Here is a 15,689-nt window from a genome sequence, read left to right as displayed (position 1 = left end):
ATTTGAAAAAACACTGGGTTCATCAAACAATAGAGTTAATATATTTTATGTATACAGTGTCAAGTGATTCAGAAAATGGCAGGGCATGATAAAGAACCCTTTGTTAGTTTTTTTGTACACAAAAGTCCACCTGTGCACACTGGTGCAAATGTATACCTGGAGGTACTTAGTGTTCTAATAAACCAAAAAGTGTGTTAGCAGAGTGGAAAACATGAGAGCGGAGATTGCACCTAGAGAAAAGAATTGAAATTAAAAGTACAATCTTAATCCATATAGCTCTTGAATGGAGTGAAATGCATTTTCACTCAAACACATACAATTTGGCATAAATTTCAGGAGTTCATGGGCTGTCTGTAGTGAATCTGTAGACTCAGGTTAAAAGTCCCCGGTCTACATTGTAATGAAGATATCATAATAGGAAGTTGTACAGGAACTCTCTCTACTCCTTGTAATTTCCTAGACCTGAACTGATTCTAAATTTAAAAGTTAATATTAAAAAGGCCCCTGATGTAGAGAAAATTTGACGAGAAAGTGAAGCATGTGAGTGGTGTGGCATGGAAAAAACAAGCTGCCCAGTTAAAACAGAAAAACCTTCCAAAGCACCCAAATCTTGACCATTTCCCAATCTTTAGAACACATTAGGAAAAGCAAAGAGATTACTCAAATCAAGGGAAGACAGGCCAAACATATACATAGTATAAAATGGATACATAATTATGCAAATAAACCTGTCCTCTGCTAAGCAAGCAGCAAGGAGCTGTAGCGCTTCTAGGAAGTACAGAGGGTGCAGTGGTTCCGGGCCTGGGGGTGCAGGGTGCGCTACTACTGCCTTTAATCCCCGGGCCGCGTGGTAGCGCGGAAATGGCCAACCTCTCCCACCCCCACTAGCCGCCCCCTCCCCCAGGGTGAATATCTAGCTCTTATTCTATGATCAGCAATAAAACTAAAGGTTAGAACCTTGAATTCAAGCTTGTGGATTGGTTACCAATTGGAAGGCTTAGTGAAATTTGTTCCTGGCGCTGCTCCAGGCAGCAGCAAAATGACTGCATTCTATACTCCCAGCAGGTTACAGAGTACATGCTGTGCTTATACAGGTCTAAATTTAAAGTGGTATTTCCCTTCAGCCCTGTAATTCCATTATCATACAAAAAAATAATTTTATGGCGTTTAATGAGAGAGTCTTTTTTTTCTATTTATAAAACATTTGTATTTTCTAACTTTTCTCTTGTTTTTCTGTTTTTGATCTTTTTATTCATTCCATCATATTCTCATGAGCTCATATTTTTAATGTTTATTTACATCAAACAGCTATAATTTGCTGTTATTTTTCTTGTGTTGTTGTTCCTTTTTCCTGTCATTTTCCCTTTAAGATAAATCTTTAAAATGATGATTTTATTAAACAGAATGTGCCAGAATGTGATTATTCCATTCTTATGGGTAAATCACAGTGGATGGTTTTTAATAGTTGAATTTTATGGTAAAGATTCATGGAACTATTATCAGTTTTCATAGCATATTTCATTTGGAACAAAAGAATTCATAAAAAGTATTATGATTTTATGATTATATAGTATCATTTAGAAAATCCAAAGTATTTAGAAAATATCAAATCTTTGCTGTGCTCTCTAAAGTTTCTTCAAGCTCTTGAATCCTAATTAAAAAAGAGTGTGTGAAGGATTAGCTGTTAACCTAATGGATTATTTAATAATGTTAAGTCATTTATCGAAGCTAGCAAACACAACTAAATCAGAAAAACAAAGTTTTAAGGAACTGACTACAAAATACTCAGTGTAACTAATTATCTGAAGGAAAGTCATCAATAATCTATTTTGCTATGACCCATGAACGTGGAAGTCTAACATCTTACTCTATTGAATTTTAAAGTCGAATAATGTTTTTAGAGAAGTTCAATAGGATATGTAAAATTTAAATTTCTTTTTTAAAATTTAAATATCTTAGAACCTATATCAAAGAGCAAAATAAGGGTTTGCTAACCTCTTGGGCTTTTAGTTGTAACTAAATTTTGAAAATAATCCTCTGCCTCAGAAGTCAGTTTCTGAGTTGGACGCTTAACTTGATGTGTATGAGTCAATGTGGGTCTTTTAACTACTAAAACTATACTTAGTGTTCTCTAAGGCTTAAATCTTGAATCTCTCTGAATTTTAATTCATGAAGGTAATGAAATTAAGCCATAGGAAAGTACTGATATGAGTGTGCATGCATGAACTCATGCGTCTGTAACTGTGTCTACATCTATTTGTACTCTGCTACTAATTGTGATATGTCTTCTGTTAGTACACCTAAAGTCAGCAGAATTTAGAGAAAGTTCATGGTGTGTATGACATCATCACATCTATGACCAACAGCACCAGAGAGAACGGATGAGGCTCAGGTACAGAAAGCTCTCTCTGGAAATACTCCAGGGACTCAGAAATAGAGGTGCAATCTAATGCAAATACTGAACAACAACAACAACATAACCTTCTGCTCTTACAACTTCATCATTATTCTTGACAGGAAAAGCAAGAACAAAACACAGAATCACGGAGCTGGAAGAAATGTTAGGGATATTTACACCACGCTCTTCATTTTATGGATGAGAAAGACCTAGAACATCTCTGTAATTTGCCCGTGTTCACGCAGCAAGTTGGCAGGGAAACCAGGACTAGCACGCACCTACGTTAGTGTTCTTTCCACTACACCAGTGGTCTCCAACTTTTGTGACTGAGTCCTCTCGATCCAAAAATATTGGGGGCGTGCCACCTAATATATGTTTATTTATAAATTCTATGCATATACTGCCATATGATTATTTTCACTTTATAAAATATTCAATCAACAGACAAATTTTAAGGGCCAAATTTGATTTTTTTTTAAATATAAAAGTGCTAATAGTTCTTCCTACACTTCCATGGTTTGCCTTCATGGACTCCCCACCTTGGAGACCACCCCGTGTCACGCTGCCTTTGATGACTCTGAATGTATTCGCATCAATTGAGGTTATGAAATAATCACAGTCCAATTAAAAATAAAGCATTTAAAAGCTCATTAAAATTTACATAAAGTAAAATGCTAGTTCTTTAAAGTTATGTTTACGACCATCACATAATTTGGGGAAACTGTCCTAGTTCCCCAGGATAAGTAATTTTATTCATACTTATGTTAAGTATGGTTCTACTTACTTTCTGAAAAAGTTATGACAACCTATCAGCATGTTTCAGAAAAAAATGATGGGCTGTAAGCATTATCTTCTGCTGACTCTGCTCCAAAACCCAGAATCACCATGTCAACATGCTCGCGGTTACACTGCATTATTGGTTTCCCTCCCTGTCTTTCCCACTGCCTATGACTACTCAAGGAGAGGGATGGCTTAAGTTACCTGTGCATCCTCAGCACTGTGTGCAGTGCCTGACAGTGTTCAACAAATGTTTATTGAATGAAGTGAGGTCAAGATTCATCCCCCTGTAATCATGCTGCATCTCAGTGATTCTCAACCCTGGCTCCACATCAGAATCAGCTGAGGAGCTAGTAAAAATGACCCATGCAGAGGTGGGACGTGTAGTATGGTGGAGTGGCAAGTTTAACAGTTCCTCTCCCAAAACAGTAATGATAAATCTGGATGCAACTGTCAAAACCAACCCATTCAGGGCTCTGAAAATCAACCAAAGGCACACACTACACTGAGAAATCGTCATTCACAAAAAGATACTGAACTTCCGGTATGAATAGTGGGAGTTTGTGTGACATTGTTGCCTAGTCTTCTCCCACCCCCCAACTCAATCCATAAGGCAGTTCTACCAAGGTGGGGAAAGGTGGGAAATCCTAATGTTCACGCCAGAGAGGGCTGACTCGATTTGGAGCAGAGCATGATAAAGACCCACAATCAGCAGCACTGTGAGTAACATGAGCCATCTGTGTGGCAGACAAACAAGGGAAGACCAGCAGCTCAGTTAGCCTCAGGATGCAATCATGGCTGGAGCAAGCAGCAAACTGGCAGATCAGTCAGAAATTTAACAGGAAGATTTGAAAAATAAGACCATCATAGGAGGCCTTCATAAGCTTTCCAAGCATCTGAATAGAAAAAACTTGAGAGGGCTCAAGTTATCCACACATCACTGGCTGACTCTCAGCCTGTGACATGTGCAGAGGAAAGACAAGAGAGTCTAGAGGTAAGCAAATCCAGGCACACACACTTTAAATGAACTTTAACTGTGCTCCCCAACTCACACACAGATCTATTGCCAGAGGATGGAAGCTTTCCTCTCTTGAGATGTTTGAACACAAGGTCTTACCATTCATTCACTGGCCATTAATCTATGCAAACACAGTGTGATCCCTATGAATTGAGGCTTTAAAATGGGAACTTTTTTTTTTTAAACTGAGCAGTGACATCAGCTGTAACACAGTGCTGGATAAATGGATTCTATAAATGTGTTTAGGCAAGTAATTAAACAAAAACAAAACACAGTAACAACACATTTAGGGAAAAATTCAGAATTACTACAATATATTATCTAATATGTCCCATTTTCAACCACATCAAAAATTATGAGACATGACAAGAAATAAGAAAATGTGTACCTAAATATAGGAATTATCCAATCTAAAAAACAAAAAGACTGAAGAAAAAATTTTAAAGCCTGGGAGATCTGGCAGACGACATCAAACATACCAACATGCAAGTAGTGGTAGTACTGGAAAGAGGAGAGAGAGAAGGGCAGGAAAGTGTATTTGGAGAAATAATGACCTAAAACTCCCAAATTTGATGAAAAATATTAATCTACAGATCCAAGAAGCTCCACAAACCCAAATATGATACTCATGAAGAGATACACATACAGATATATCACATATAGTCAAACTATTGAAAGTCAAAGCCAGAGAGAAAACTTGAAAGTAGCAGGAATAAAATGATTCATCTCCTATAGGGAAACAATGTATTAATGGCTGATTGATTTTTGATAAAGGTGCTAAGGAATTTAAGGGGGGAAAGGATAGTCTTTTCAACAAATGGTGCTGTGACAACTGTATATCCATATGTGAAGGAATGAATTTACAACTTTACTCAATATTGCATATGAAAAATTAATTCAAAATGGATATTTCTAAATGTAAAAGCTAAAATTATAAAACTCCTAGAAAAGATAAGAGAAATTCTTTATGATGTTGAGCTGGCCAAAGAGTTCTTAGATATAACAGCAAAAGCATGATTTAAAAAAGAAAAAGTGATGAACTGAACTTTATCAAAAGTAAAAGTTCTGGTCTTTGAAGTATACTGTTAAAAGAATGAACAGACAAGGCATAGAATGAGAAGAAATATTTGCAAGTATATATCTAATAAAGGAACTGAATATAAAATATTTAAAAATTCTGACAACTCAACAATGAGCAGAAAAAAAATCCAATTAAAAAATGGGCAAAAAATGTAAACAGGCATTTCACCAAAGAAGATATACAAATGGTACAACTTTAATTTGTCAATTATACCTCAATAAAGCTGGCAGAAAAAGGTTTAAAAAAGGATATACAAATGGCTCCTAAACACAAAAGGATGGTCAACATCATTGGCCACTAGGTAAGTGCAATTTAAAACCACAATGAGAGCCCACTACACACCCACAAGAATGGCTATAATAAATAAAACAGAAAATAACTAATGTGGATAAGCTAGAATCCTTATACATGAAGTATGTGAATGTAAAATGGTACAGCCACTTTGGAAAAGAGTTGAGTAGTCTCCTATAACACTAAGCATACACTTAGCACAATATTCGGCTGATATTTTAGAAGGAGCAGGAGAAGGTTGACTTCAAATATTGAATAATAGCCTTTTGGACTGTATTGCATGTTAGAGTACCACTGAAATTTTCACAGGTTTATTTTTAACTTTCTATAATGATTTCATTTTTTCAACAGAAAACTTATACTGTATCCACTATGTGCAAAATTGTGTTTGACACTGGAGCGGGAGGGAGATAGGAAGATAAATTAGATAAATTAAAGACCCTCGTTTTCTGAGAGCTTTACCATCTGGTAGGGGAGTAAATGCTACCAGGCCTGACATGTTGTATCATGTCAATCACAGAAGAAAGGATGGAAGAACAGAAGGAAGGCAGGCAAAAAAGCAGAAAAACTAGAGAAACGAAAGTTGAATTCACAAGCATGGAGATAATTTCTGTCTAGGGTTATCAGGGAATCCTTCATGGAAGAGCTGGACATTGAAAGATGTCACAGGATGACACAGTGGTGCGTACAAAAGCTTAATAATAGAACTCTACTTCCATGGCTGACTTATCTATGAGCTGCCATTAGGCTTTACAGAGTGGCCACAAAAGAGCTGAACTCATCTTCATTTTTCTAACAATTCTCCTTTAAAACTGCATCTTCCTGTGTGTTTACAACCTAGCACTGTTGAATATAAATAAAATGCTCAGCTGTTTCCCAGAAGGAAGGAAAAGGCAGTGGTTTTACTGACCTATCGGTCAGCATCTAGAAAACTGACCTTCTTGGCTGTCTGTGGTCATTTTGTCAGCTGCTCCTCCTCAGAGAGGAGAAGTTCCATCTCAGAACCCTCTGGAGGATCAGGAATAAGTGCTTGGAGTTTGCAGTCTTATTTCGCATTTCTACTTTCCTATTAGTGCAATTTCTCCCTGTTGCAAAGCTTGAAAGACCACACTTTCCCTGGGCTTTTGTGAGAGGTTATACTGGATGTACAGCCGCTTTGTTCTACCTCCTCCTTTGATATGGGTATCATGTCAGCCTCAACATTTCTGCTGACCTTGTGATCGTCCTGTTTCTCAATTTGAACAGTTAAACGGAAGTTTCAGGAGAACATCAAAGATAGTGGATAAGTAGGAGGATTTAAGTCCTTTTTTTGCCAACACACTTTCCAGAAAAAACTTCTTAAATGATACAAACATGAATTTAGTTTGATCAACATCACACTTGAAATTTACTGACACATAGTGTCATAATAAATAACTATCCTTTACTCTTTCTTTCTTTCTTTGCATTATTTACGTTACATACAGGATACCTCATGATAGTATCAGGAAGTGTCTTATATAGTCTAAGTCTGTGGACTGAAAATTGTCCAGGCTTGGTAAAAGAATTATTAACTTATTTACAAGGCAGTCCAGAAACCCACATCCCACCCCGTTCTGAGGATGGTCATTAGGGTTGACCGGATGGTGAATGTGAGTTACCTTCCTCTTAAGAGGTGCTCCTGCTTTCTGCCTTTTCATCTGGAAAGGCTGCTGCAGAAAAGGCCAAGCCTGTAGCAATGGTTCCCATGGGCTTATAGAGCTCAGAGACCTCTGCGGGGAAGCTCCGTTACACCCCCCGCCCGGCCAGCCATGGACAGAGCTAATATTTCACCACTGAGCGCAGTGGGGAACTGCACAGCCCTTCCTCCACCTCTGGCTACTCATTCTATTCCTACCCTATATACTCCTGCTCCAGGAGAAGGGGAAAAAAAAAGGAAACATAATTCAAATGATGTTTCAAGAAAAATCCGGCAGTCACGTGGTCAAGGGGAGTTAGCTGACCATACCCCGCACTGGGTACTTGTGGAAAGGGTGGGGGACTTGGGGTAGGATGAGGGTTACAGTCACTATTCCACCACTCCTTAGGGTGAGGAAGAAAAGTCATTTAATCTCTTTGATCTCTAATTCTCTCATTTTTAGAATGAGGATGTAATTTCTACTTCTTAGAGTTATTGTAAAGTGGTATAGAGAATGTTGTGCTGAATTACATCCTATGGGCTGAACTGTAGTCTGTTTAGACTCAGACAATCAAGTGTCTACCATTACCAAGGAGGGCTGAGGGACAGCTCTAAGTCCCTCCACCACCCAAGAACGGTGCTGTGTTGATCTCTGGTTTTTGGAAGTTATTCATTTCTACCTACCAAGTACCATAAAATATTTCTTTTATTACTCCCAGCTTAATGTGTGATTCAGCTTATTCAAAAGAAAAGATGGTACCCTGATTTCCATAAGACCACATTCCCTGTAAACATCTGCCGTATTTCATCCTAACTCCTTATAATTAGAAAAGGATCCTCGGGTCACACCCTGGGCTGTCTGTTTTTTACATGCAGACTTTCTAGCGCAGTTGTTCTGACCTTTGCTGAATCTCAGAGCTCTCTGAGAATCTGATGAAAGCTAGGGTCCTTCGCAACAAAAAAAACTTCTCACCTGCACCTAATTTTGCACATAATTTCAAATCAATCAAGACTTTGTTGAAACCTATTCATGGATAGTTGTTAAGAACCCTTGCCTCATGGTTGCAAAGTGGTCATGAGCACCATTTATCCTTTAATCCCTGACAGTATTTGCAAATTACTAGCATAAAACAATAATCTTGTATCATTTTGTTTTCCTGAATTACTTTCTTTAATTTAGGGGCTTTTCCCCCCACTGTGACTAAGAATAAAGGCATTTAGAATAAGCCTTTCAGAATTTATTTTATAACCCTTGGCTCAGAGTGCAATTGGTAACCGATCTGAGCTAAAACCACACTGACGCTCAACAAGACATTGTTTTTAAGACTAACTGAGGTCAGCCAAGCCCTGAGCACATATAAATCTCCATAGTTTCCACTTTACTACTGGGCATCTAACTACAAAGCAGAGGCTAAAATAGATCAAGCTGAGTGTTTACATACACTCCACAGAATTGCATTCCCAACATTACATGAGTTTTAATCAACAACACTCTTCATGACCCAAAGAGAGATATTCCATTTAGCAAGGAAAAGCTGCTCCATTTTGAGAAAGAAAAAAAAACCTGGAGGAATTATAAAGATTTTGAAACGTTCAAAGAATATTATCTGCACCTGTCAGCTCTATGTCTAAAAAAAGAAAAACTAAAATACCCCTGGGATTAGGTTAGCTTTCTTTTCTTTTACATCGCATGACACAAAGGAAAAAACACTGGCATTTTCTTCCCTCTCTTGTTTCTAGGTCAACATTCCTACTAAGAAGTGGAGTTGTTCAAACACAGCAAACCGTTAATAAATGCCTACCCACCTACATAAATATTTCTATAGCAAGAAGGAACAAGATGTGAGGCTGAACATAGAAAAATAATAACAGTTTCACTTCCTCTAGAAAGTTTATTATCTGAGGCTCTTTCTGGCTAAAATGTCTAAGTCTTCCAAAAATAATACAGAGCAAGTTTTTCCCGAATAAAATATAAATATGCTGAAGGGTTCAATTACTAATATTTGATATAAGATATCAGATTGTGAATAAATATGAATACTGTACATGGTTAAAAGAAGAATTTGTATAAAACTAAACTAATTTTAACATAAAACTTAGCAAAGAAGCAAAGATGCCTTTAAAATACAAATTCATGAATCTCTATAGATTCTATAGCTTTGGGGGAATGAAATAAGTACACAAGGAGTTACAAACAACTGTATAGTAATAAAAATACCCATTTTCTATAGACTCAGCACAGACAGACAAGGAAAATGGATATTTAAAAGGTAAATCCTCTTTATTACAAGACAGATGCTTTCCTAAATGAAGTTCTTAAACATATCTATGGAACATTTTTCAGGAGAACGAAATGAGACTATCACATACGCAGGGTGCTAATTCCACCCGACTTTCCTTTGGAAGGCAGGTCATTTGAAACATGTGCTAAAAGAAGTGGGTTCACCTCTTCAGGGACAGTATTTCCATATCTGCAGCCAATTTGAATATCCCATGGCACACATGGCCCATGAAAGTGAAATTGCAAAACGACCCCATTCCATTTTAAGTGGAATTTCAGGGTGTTGCCATCATGCATTCCAGGTAAACCCTCGCGATTTCTGGCTCTGTTACTGAGTATGCAGACGCTCCCAGGAGGTCACTGTCAGTGCCCAAGAATCACAGCCTTGGATCAGGTGCCGCTCAAACCCCACAAGGATTCAGGAATTTCTACCTTCAGACACCGTCGTCACTTCTATCCATACAAGCCACTGCATTATTTCCTCAATAACTGTTTTTAATTCCCAGAAACAAACACCTTCTCGAGTTGCCCTGACAGATATTTTGTGGACTCAAATTCTGTAAGAAGTAAAATTATATATGTTTATAACAAACAATGCAACCTACACCAGATGGAGAAGATCTGAGGAGCAGGTGGTTACTGACCACAGTGCCCAGGAATTTTTACATTTAGAAGTTCAGCAAATCTTTCTGTGGACTATAGATAGATTTTTAAATAAAATCACATGAATTTTGCAAGTGTTTCTTAATCCCTGTGGCATGTTTCACTCTAGATGTTGAGAAGATAAAAACTGGTTTGTACTGAGAAAATAACTATCTGCCCAGAATTCATCAGGCTGGAACAACAGACACAGAGAAGCCAACTGCGAAGTTCACAGGCAACGTTTCTCCCAGGGACACTGCTGCAGTAGAGGGTTGTGAAAACCTCCTCCTCTGAGCGACTGTAGACTCACCGAGAAGCTCTCTTCTCTAATATCAAAGACTATCAGTACGTTCGCTGTTTGAAATTTTACCAGTAAGAAGGAGACATTGCCTTCTTGCTTGGAGGCCCTCAGCTGCTGTTGACACAGGGAAGAAGCCTCAGTTCCCAGCCCAGGTGCTGAGCTCCACGTAAGAGGTTTCCAGATACAACCATCCTCATTTATCTCAACTTGACTGTTTCCAAAGAAACAGAACACTGCGTCCACTTTTTAGACCAGACCTGCATCTAAACTCTACTCTTCCTAGAATCCTGCTGCAACTCTCTCTTTCCTTCTGGTGTGTGGTCTCTCCCATTGCAATGGGTAAATCTAATTTTGTCGGAATACAGGTTTGTTCCTGATATTCTTAGGCTGTCTGAGACAGGGTCATATTTTTATGAAATGCTCCACCTAAAGAAAATATTTGTTGCTTGAATAATAGCTTGGAATTTTAATATTGGCTTTCAGATATCGAAAGAATAAAATACATCTCTGCTGTAGTTTGGGCTCCTGTGGTCTGTGAATTTTAAATTCTACACTGGCTTCACAACTGAGTCAAAACATTCTGAGGGCCAAGAAACCTTCTGTGGGTGTTGAAATGATACTTCCTTGCTCTGCTGCTGCTGAATGTTGAACACAACCTGTGGCAAAACTTCTCTGCTTCTAGCAATATCACAGTTGGCAATTCAAGCAAGACACCCCAAGGTGGCTGTGAAGCTCTTTGTGACACTCAGAGGAGGGAGGGAAAGGGAAATAGGAAGACCGAAGTCCCAGGCCTCCCAAACATGTGGCCTGGCTCCACACCTGGTTGAAATGTAGGGCTGCTAGATTTAAGAAGAAAGGAAAACGTGACATGGGAGGGCTGTTGAGAGAAGGCACCTTTGCCCTGAGGTTAGGAGACTGCTTTGGACATACCCGTGGGAGTAGCCATAATCGTAGGCTGAGGCTGCCTTCTGACTGACTGCGGACGAATGGGCGAACTCGGTGGCCCGGGAGGCCTGCTGCTGGTAGGAGGAGGTGGACGCCTGGCTGAAAGCCTGGGACTCCTGGCGGTGGGCAGCGGAGGAGCGGCTGCTGTAGGCGGCGGAGCCGTGGGTGTAGATGGCGGAGCTTTTCTTCTCCTGCTGGTACTGGCTCATGGCGGTGCGAAGGTCCCTGTTGCGGTAGCTGAGATCATAGTGCTGGTGCAATCTCTGATAAAATGGCAGAGACATCGTGTGCCCCCAGGGAATCAGGCAGCCTACAAGAGAGCAACAATTTTCCAGTGAACAAATCCTAGAGAAGAAGTCATCTAAACCAATGTGTAAAAATTAATACTCGTATCTCTCCCAGGGAGTAAGTGGAAAAAGATGTAATGTTAGCTTAGGTGGTTACTCAGTAAACTCCCTGCTTCACAGCCCAGATGTACTCCTTCCTGTCACTGTGCCTTTAAAAAAGATATCCAGGAGGTCTCATAAGTTTGCCCAACTGTGCGTTTCCCTCAGACCTTTCATAGTATATATTTCTAATTTTCTGGTGTTTCATTCTGACAGAGGCTTCATCTGAGAGAGTGTGTAATGATGGAGGGTCTGTGTCCAGCCAATGTGGTTTTCATTCAACAAATAATTACTGGGCCTGGTACTATGGCAGCACAGGAAATACAGTGATGAACAAACCAAACAAAATCACTGCTCTGATAACCTTCTATAGAACCTTATATTCTATTACAGGAGATAGACAAATAGAGAAAATAAGTAAAGTATATATTAGAGCTTGCTAAATGCTATGGAGAAAAATAAAGCAGGAAAACGGGATGCGATGCATCATCAGGGATGCCTTCTGAGCATGAAAGTGACATCTGAGCATAAGAATATCTGGGGAGAAGTGTTCTGGCTGGAAGACCATTGCAAAGGCACTGGGGCGGGGCACCCGCATACAAAGAGGAAATTAGGACACAACTATGTACCTATACAGAGGGAAGACTGTGTGAAGACACAAAAAGATGACCATCTACAAGCAAAGGAGAGAGGCCTCAGAAAAACCAACCCAACTGACACCTGGATCTCAGATTTCCAGCCTCTAGAATTGCGAGAAGACAAATTTCTGCTGTTTCAGCCAGCCAGGCGATGGGACTTTGTTACAGCAGCCCTAGCAAATTAACATAAAGGCCACTGCGTAGTCTGGGCCAGAGAGCATAGTGGTAGTGATGGAAGTGTGAGAAGTGATTAGACTCTGTGTGTTTTGCAGGTAGAACCAACAGCATTCGCTGCAAGTTCTGGATTAGGGTGTGAAGGAAAGAGAGGGGTGAGAGACGACTCCAAGGATACCGCCTGAGTAATCGAAAGACTGACGTTGCTACTAACTGAGTGGGAGTGGAAGAAATCAGCACTTGCGGAGGGAAGAGCAGGAGACTGGTCTGGACACTCTGCTTAAGACAGATACCTGCTGGACATCCAAGTGGGGCTGATAAGTGGGAAACTGGACGTGTGACCCTGGAATACAGGGTAAAAGTCCAGGATGGAGACCTACATTTAGGACTCACCAGCATACGGATGGAATTCAAAGCCCCCCCCACCAAAAAAAAAAAAAAAGATGAAAATGAAATTTGCAGGACTGAGCCCTGGAGGAGGCCTGCACTGTCATATAACAAGCTCCCTCAGATCTCACAAACACTTCAAAAAGGTCTTGTGTCAAACCAGAAAAATTATTTGCTCCCCATTAAGAATATCAAAGATCCTGGTCTTCCTACATAAAGAAGCAAGAAAGTCAGTCATTGGTGTAGCAGTTCTCATTGTGAACTGGAGCTACCAGTTCTACTAAAAGTCAAAGTAGGTCTGCCCAGCACGGGGAGGGGAGACTCCATGTTGCACTCTTTCTTAAATAATCTGCCCACTGACAGAAGCCTACACTGGATGAACTAATAGTTTTATCGAAGCCTCTGCTTCCATGTTTAATATTTTTGTGCATGTTCTAAACTTTTAAATTTTACAAATAAAATTAGTTGTATTCATTTTTCCCAAATATATTTTTTTTAAAGTTCTAAGTGAGGAATGAATGATTCTAAAGTTGCCATACTTTTTGTCAAGTTTATGTCTACCGCTTATTTAAGGTAAAAAATCAGCATGCTTTCCCTAGAGAAGGAAATTCAGCAAACTTCACTCCAGAAATATTTATCTTAGAGCTCATGGAAGCTATCAGTCTATGTGGCATTTCCTAAGAGGAAAACAATAGCTACCGGCAAGCAACTTCGCTTCAACCCTTAAATAGATTGCTATTTTCTGTTCTAAAATATACAGATAATTATCAGGTGTAATGAACAATTACTAGGTAAATTTTGATAAAACAAAACGGTCGAATATGTTAACATAGCACTATATAATATCAGGCTGCTATAAAGGTATGTTTCTGTAATGATACATACTACATTGCAACATGGTAAATGTTATTTGAATGATGTCCAAATAAATAGTGATTGACTTTCCTATTTATTATAAGCTAAACTCAGAATCCAAATAACTTGAAATGCTATTATTTTCACAAATCTTTAAATGTCTTGCCCCAATTCTATTGTCCACTCTCTTTATTTCTATTTTCCCCCAAGATATTTATTTTTTAATAATACTTAATATTGCAAGCACATAGATATTGTATTGCAAGTAAACAGGCTATGGCTTTACATCAACAGAGCTGACTGTCTGAGCTTTGACCTCTGGAATGAAGGTACAACTACCTTCTCTTCATCAAATGAGCAAGGATTACCCCAGACACACGGAAGCTTGAGTGTGTTGGGAGGAAAGATGGTTTGGTTGTCTTCTATTCCCTTAAGACATGTGTTTTCTTCCTGGAAATAATTTGGGAATTTACGAAGGAATAGTAACTCCATGGCTGTAATTGTGATATGATACTTTAATACAGGCATTAGAGGCCAAAAGCTGATAAAACTTCTTCACAGAAAACATTCATTTTAGGATCATTCTGTGGGGTCTATGTTGCCTCTGACACATTGCTTAGCCACTTGCAGATTAGGACTATCACCACGCCAGTCACTCTTAACCTTTACCTACATGGCGTTGTCAGAGCAAAATCACTGACCTGGAAACTAGTGACTTCAGAGTTAAATCATCTCCTTTTGATCTAATGTATAATCAGGAAGTATTGTAGGCTTATGGAGGGTAGAAAACACAGGATTTTCTGTTTCCTCACCCATTCCAGATTTCAACCAAACCTGTGAACTGTAACTTGGGAAGAGCACTTGATTCACACTAGACAGCCATTTTCTCCTTATAGCTCCAGGAATAGTAGCTTAATTTTAAAAGAATCTACTGATCTGAGAGAAGAGCTTTGCCAGCACAAACTGGCATCCTGCCACTTGCTTTCCTTCCCAGGACCTCCACTTTCCTATTTCTCTGCTATTCTGACGTCTCTTTGAGAAAACTGCTGAGCTCAGAAGATAGAAAGAAACCACACACACCACAGCGCTGTTAAGCATGTAAAATACCAAGTTCATTCTTCTGCCTCAAGGTCACACTTACCAGCTTCCAAAGGAGGGATGGTGGTTGAAATGTTCTGATGTGACCGTGGAGCTGGGTGAGAGAATGAAAAACCCACGTAGGTCAAATCCAAGAAAAAGTTAAGAGGCAGAGCTAAAGACAGACCCTGGGGGCCAGTTCAAAAATAATGCATGTGGTCAGGCAGTAGAATGTCAGAGCGACACAGCCAGCCTTTTATGGCCAAGAAGGCAGATAAATATAGCAACAAATGGGGAGGGTAGTCCTAAACCCAGAGGAAGAGAGAGGCACTGGCAGGTAGCTGCCTTAGTAGTGTAATTACATTAATGCCAGTCAATGGGTCTAGCGTGATTAAACCAAGTGTAGGTTTTTCATCTGGCTATAAGAGTTATTTTCAACATCATTTTAACACTGGATATTTCAAAGCGTAATGGAAAGAGCAGTTTGTGTTGAGAGCTAAAAATAGGTGTAGTAATCTGATTCCCAGAATGGACTTTATGGAATTTTAATGCCAAGATATGGTTCTGGATGTGCTGTTCGTAACACATGTACAATACATTTAAAAGACACGAAGTGAAAAAAGAACATGAGGTTAGCTAGAGGCAAACAAGTAAGACGTGGGTCACACGTGGTGGAAATTTTGGCTTGACACTACGCAGTCACTGTTTCTCTTATTTCAGGAAAATTTACAAAATAGGTCATAGATAGCTTCAAGTGTGAATATTTGATTCTCTATTCTTT

At 39.2% G+C, this 15,689-nt stretch overlaps 1 protein-coding gene across 2 annotated transcripts in view; it reads right to left on the bottom strand.

Moving 5' to 3' along the window:
- MYOM1 (myomesin 1) overlaps window positions 1–15,249 on the bottom strand; it is a 104,860-nt gene extending 89,611 nt beyond the window's left edge. Inside the window, exons 1-2 of one of the 2 annotated variants that reach the window (XM_045518896.2) lie at window positions 14,973–15,249; window positions 11,377–11,701 (exon numbers count right to left, since the gene is read on the bottom strand). In XM_045518896.2, the coding sequence (XP_045374852.2) occupies window positions 11,377–11,675 (299 nt within the window). In that variant the 5' untranslated portion in view covers window positions 11,676–11,701; window positions 14,973–15,249. The remainder of the gene's footprint in view (window positions 1–11,376; window positions 11,702–14,972) is intronic. The other variant, XM_074352504.1, reaches the window with a different exon arrangement.
- Between the last annotated feature and the right edge of the window lie 440 nt (window positions 15,250–15,689).

This window comes from Camelus bactrianus, chromosome 24, assembly GCF_048773025.1.
Source record: "Camelus bactrianus isolate YW-2024 breed Bactrian camel chromosome 24, ASM4877302v1, whole genome shotgun sequence".
NCBI classification, from domain to species: Eukaryota; Metazoa; Chordata; class Mammalia; order Artiodactyla; family Camelidae; genus Camelus; species Camelus bactrianus.
This window is presented reverse-complemented; position numbering and strand designations above follow the sequence as displayed.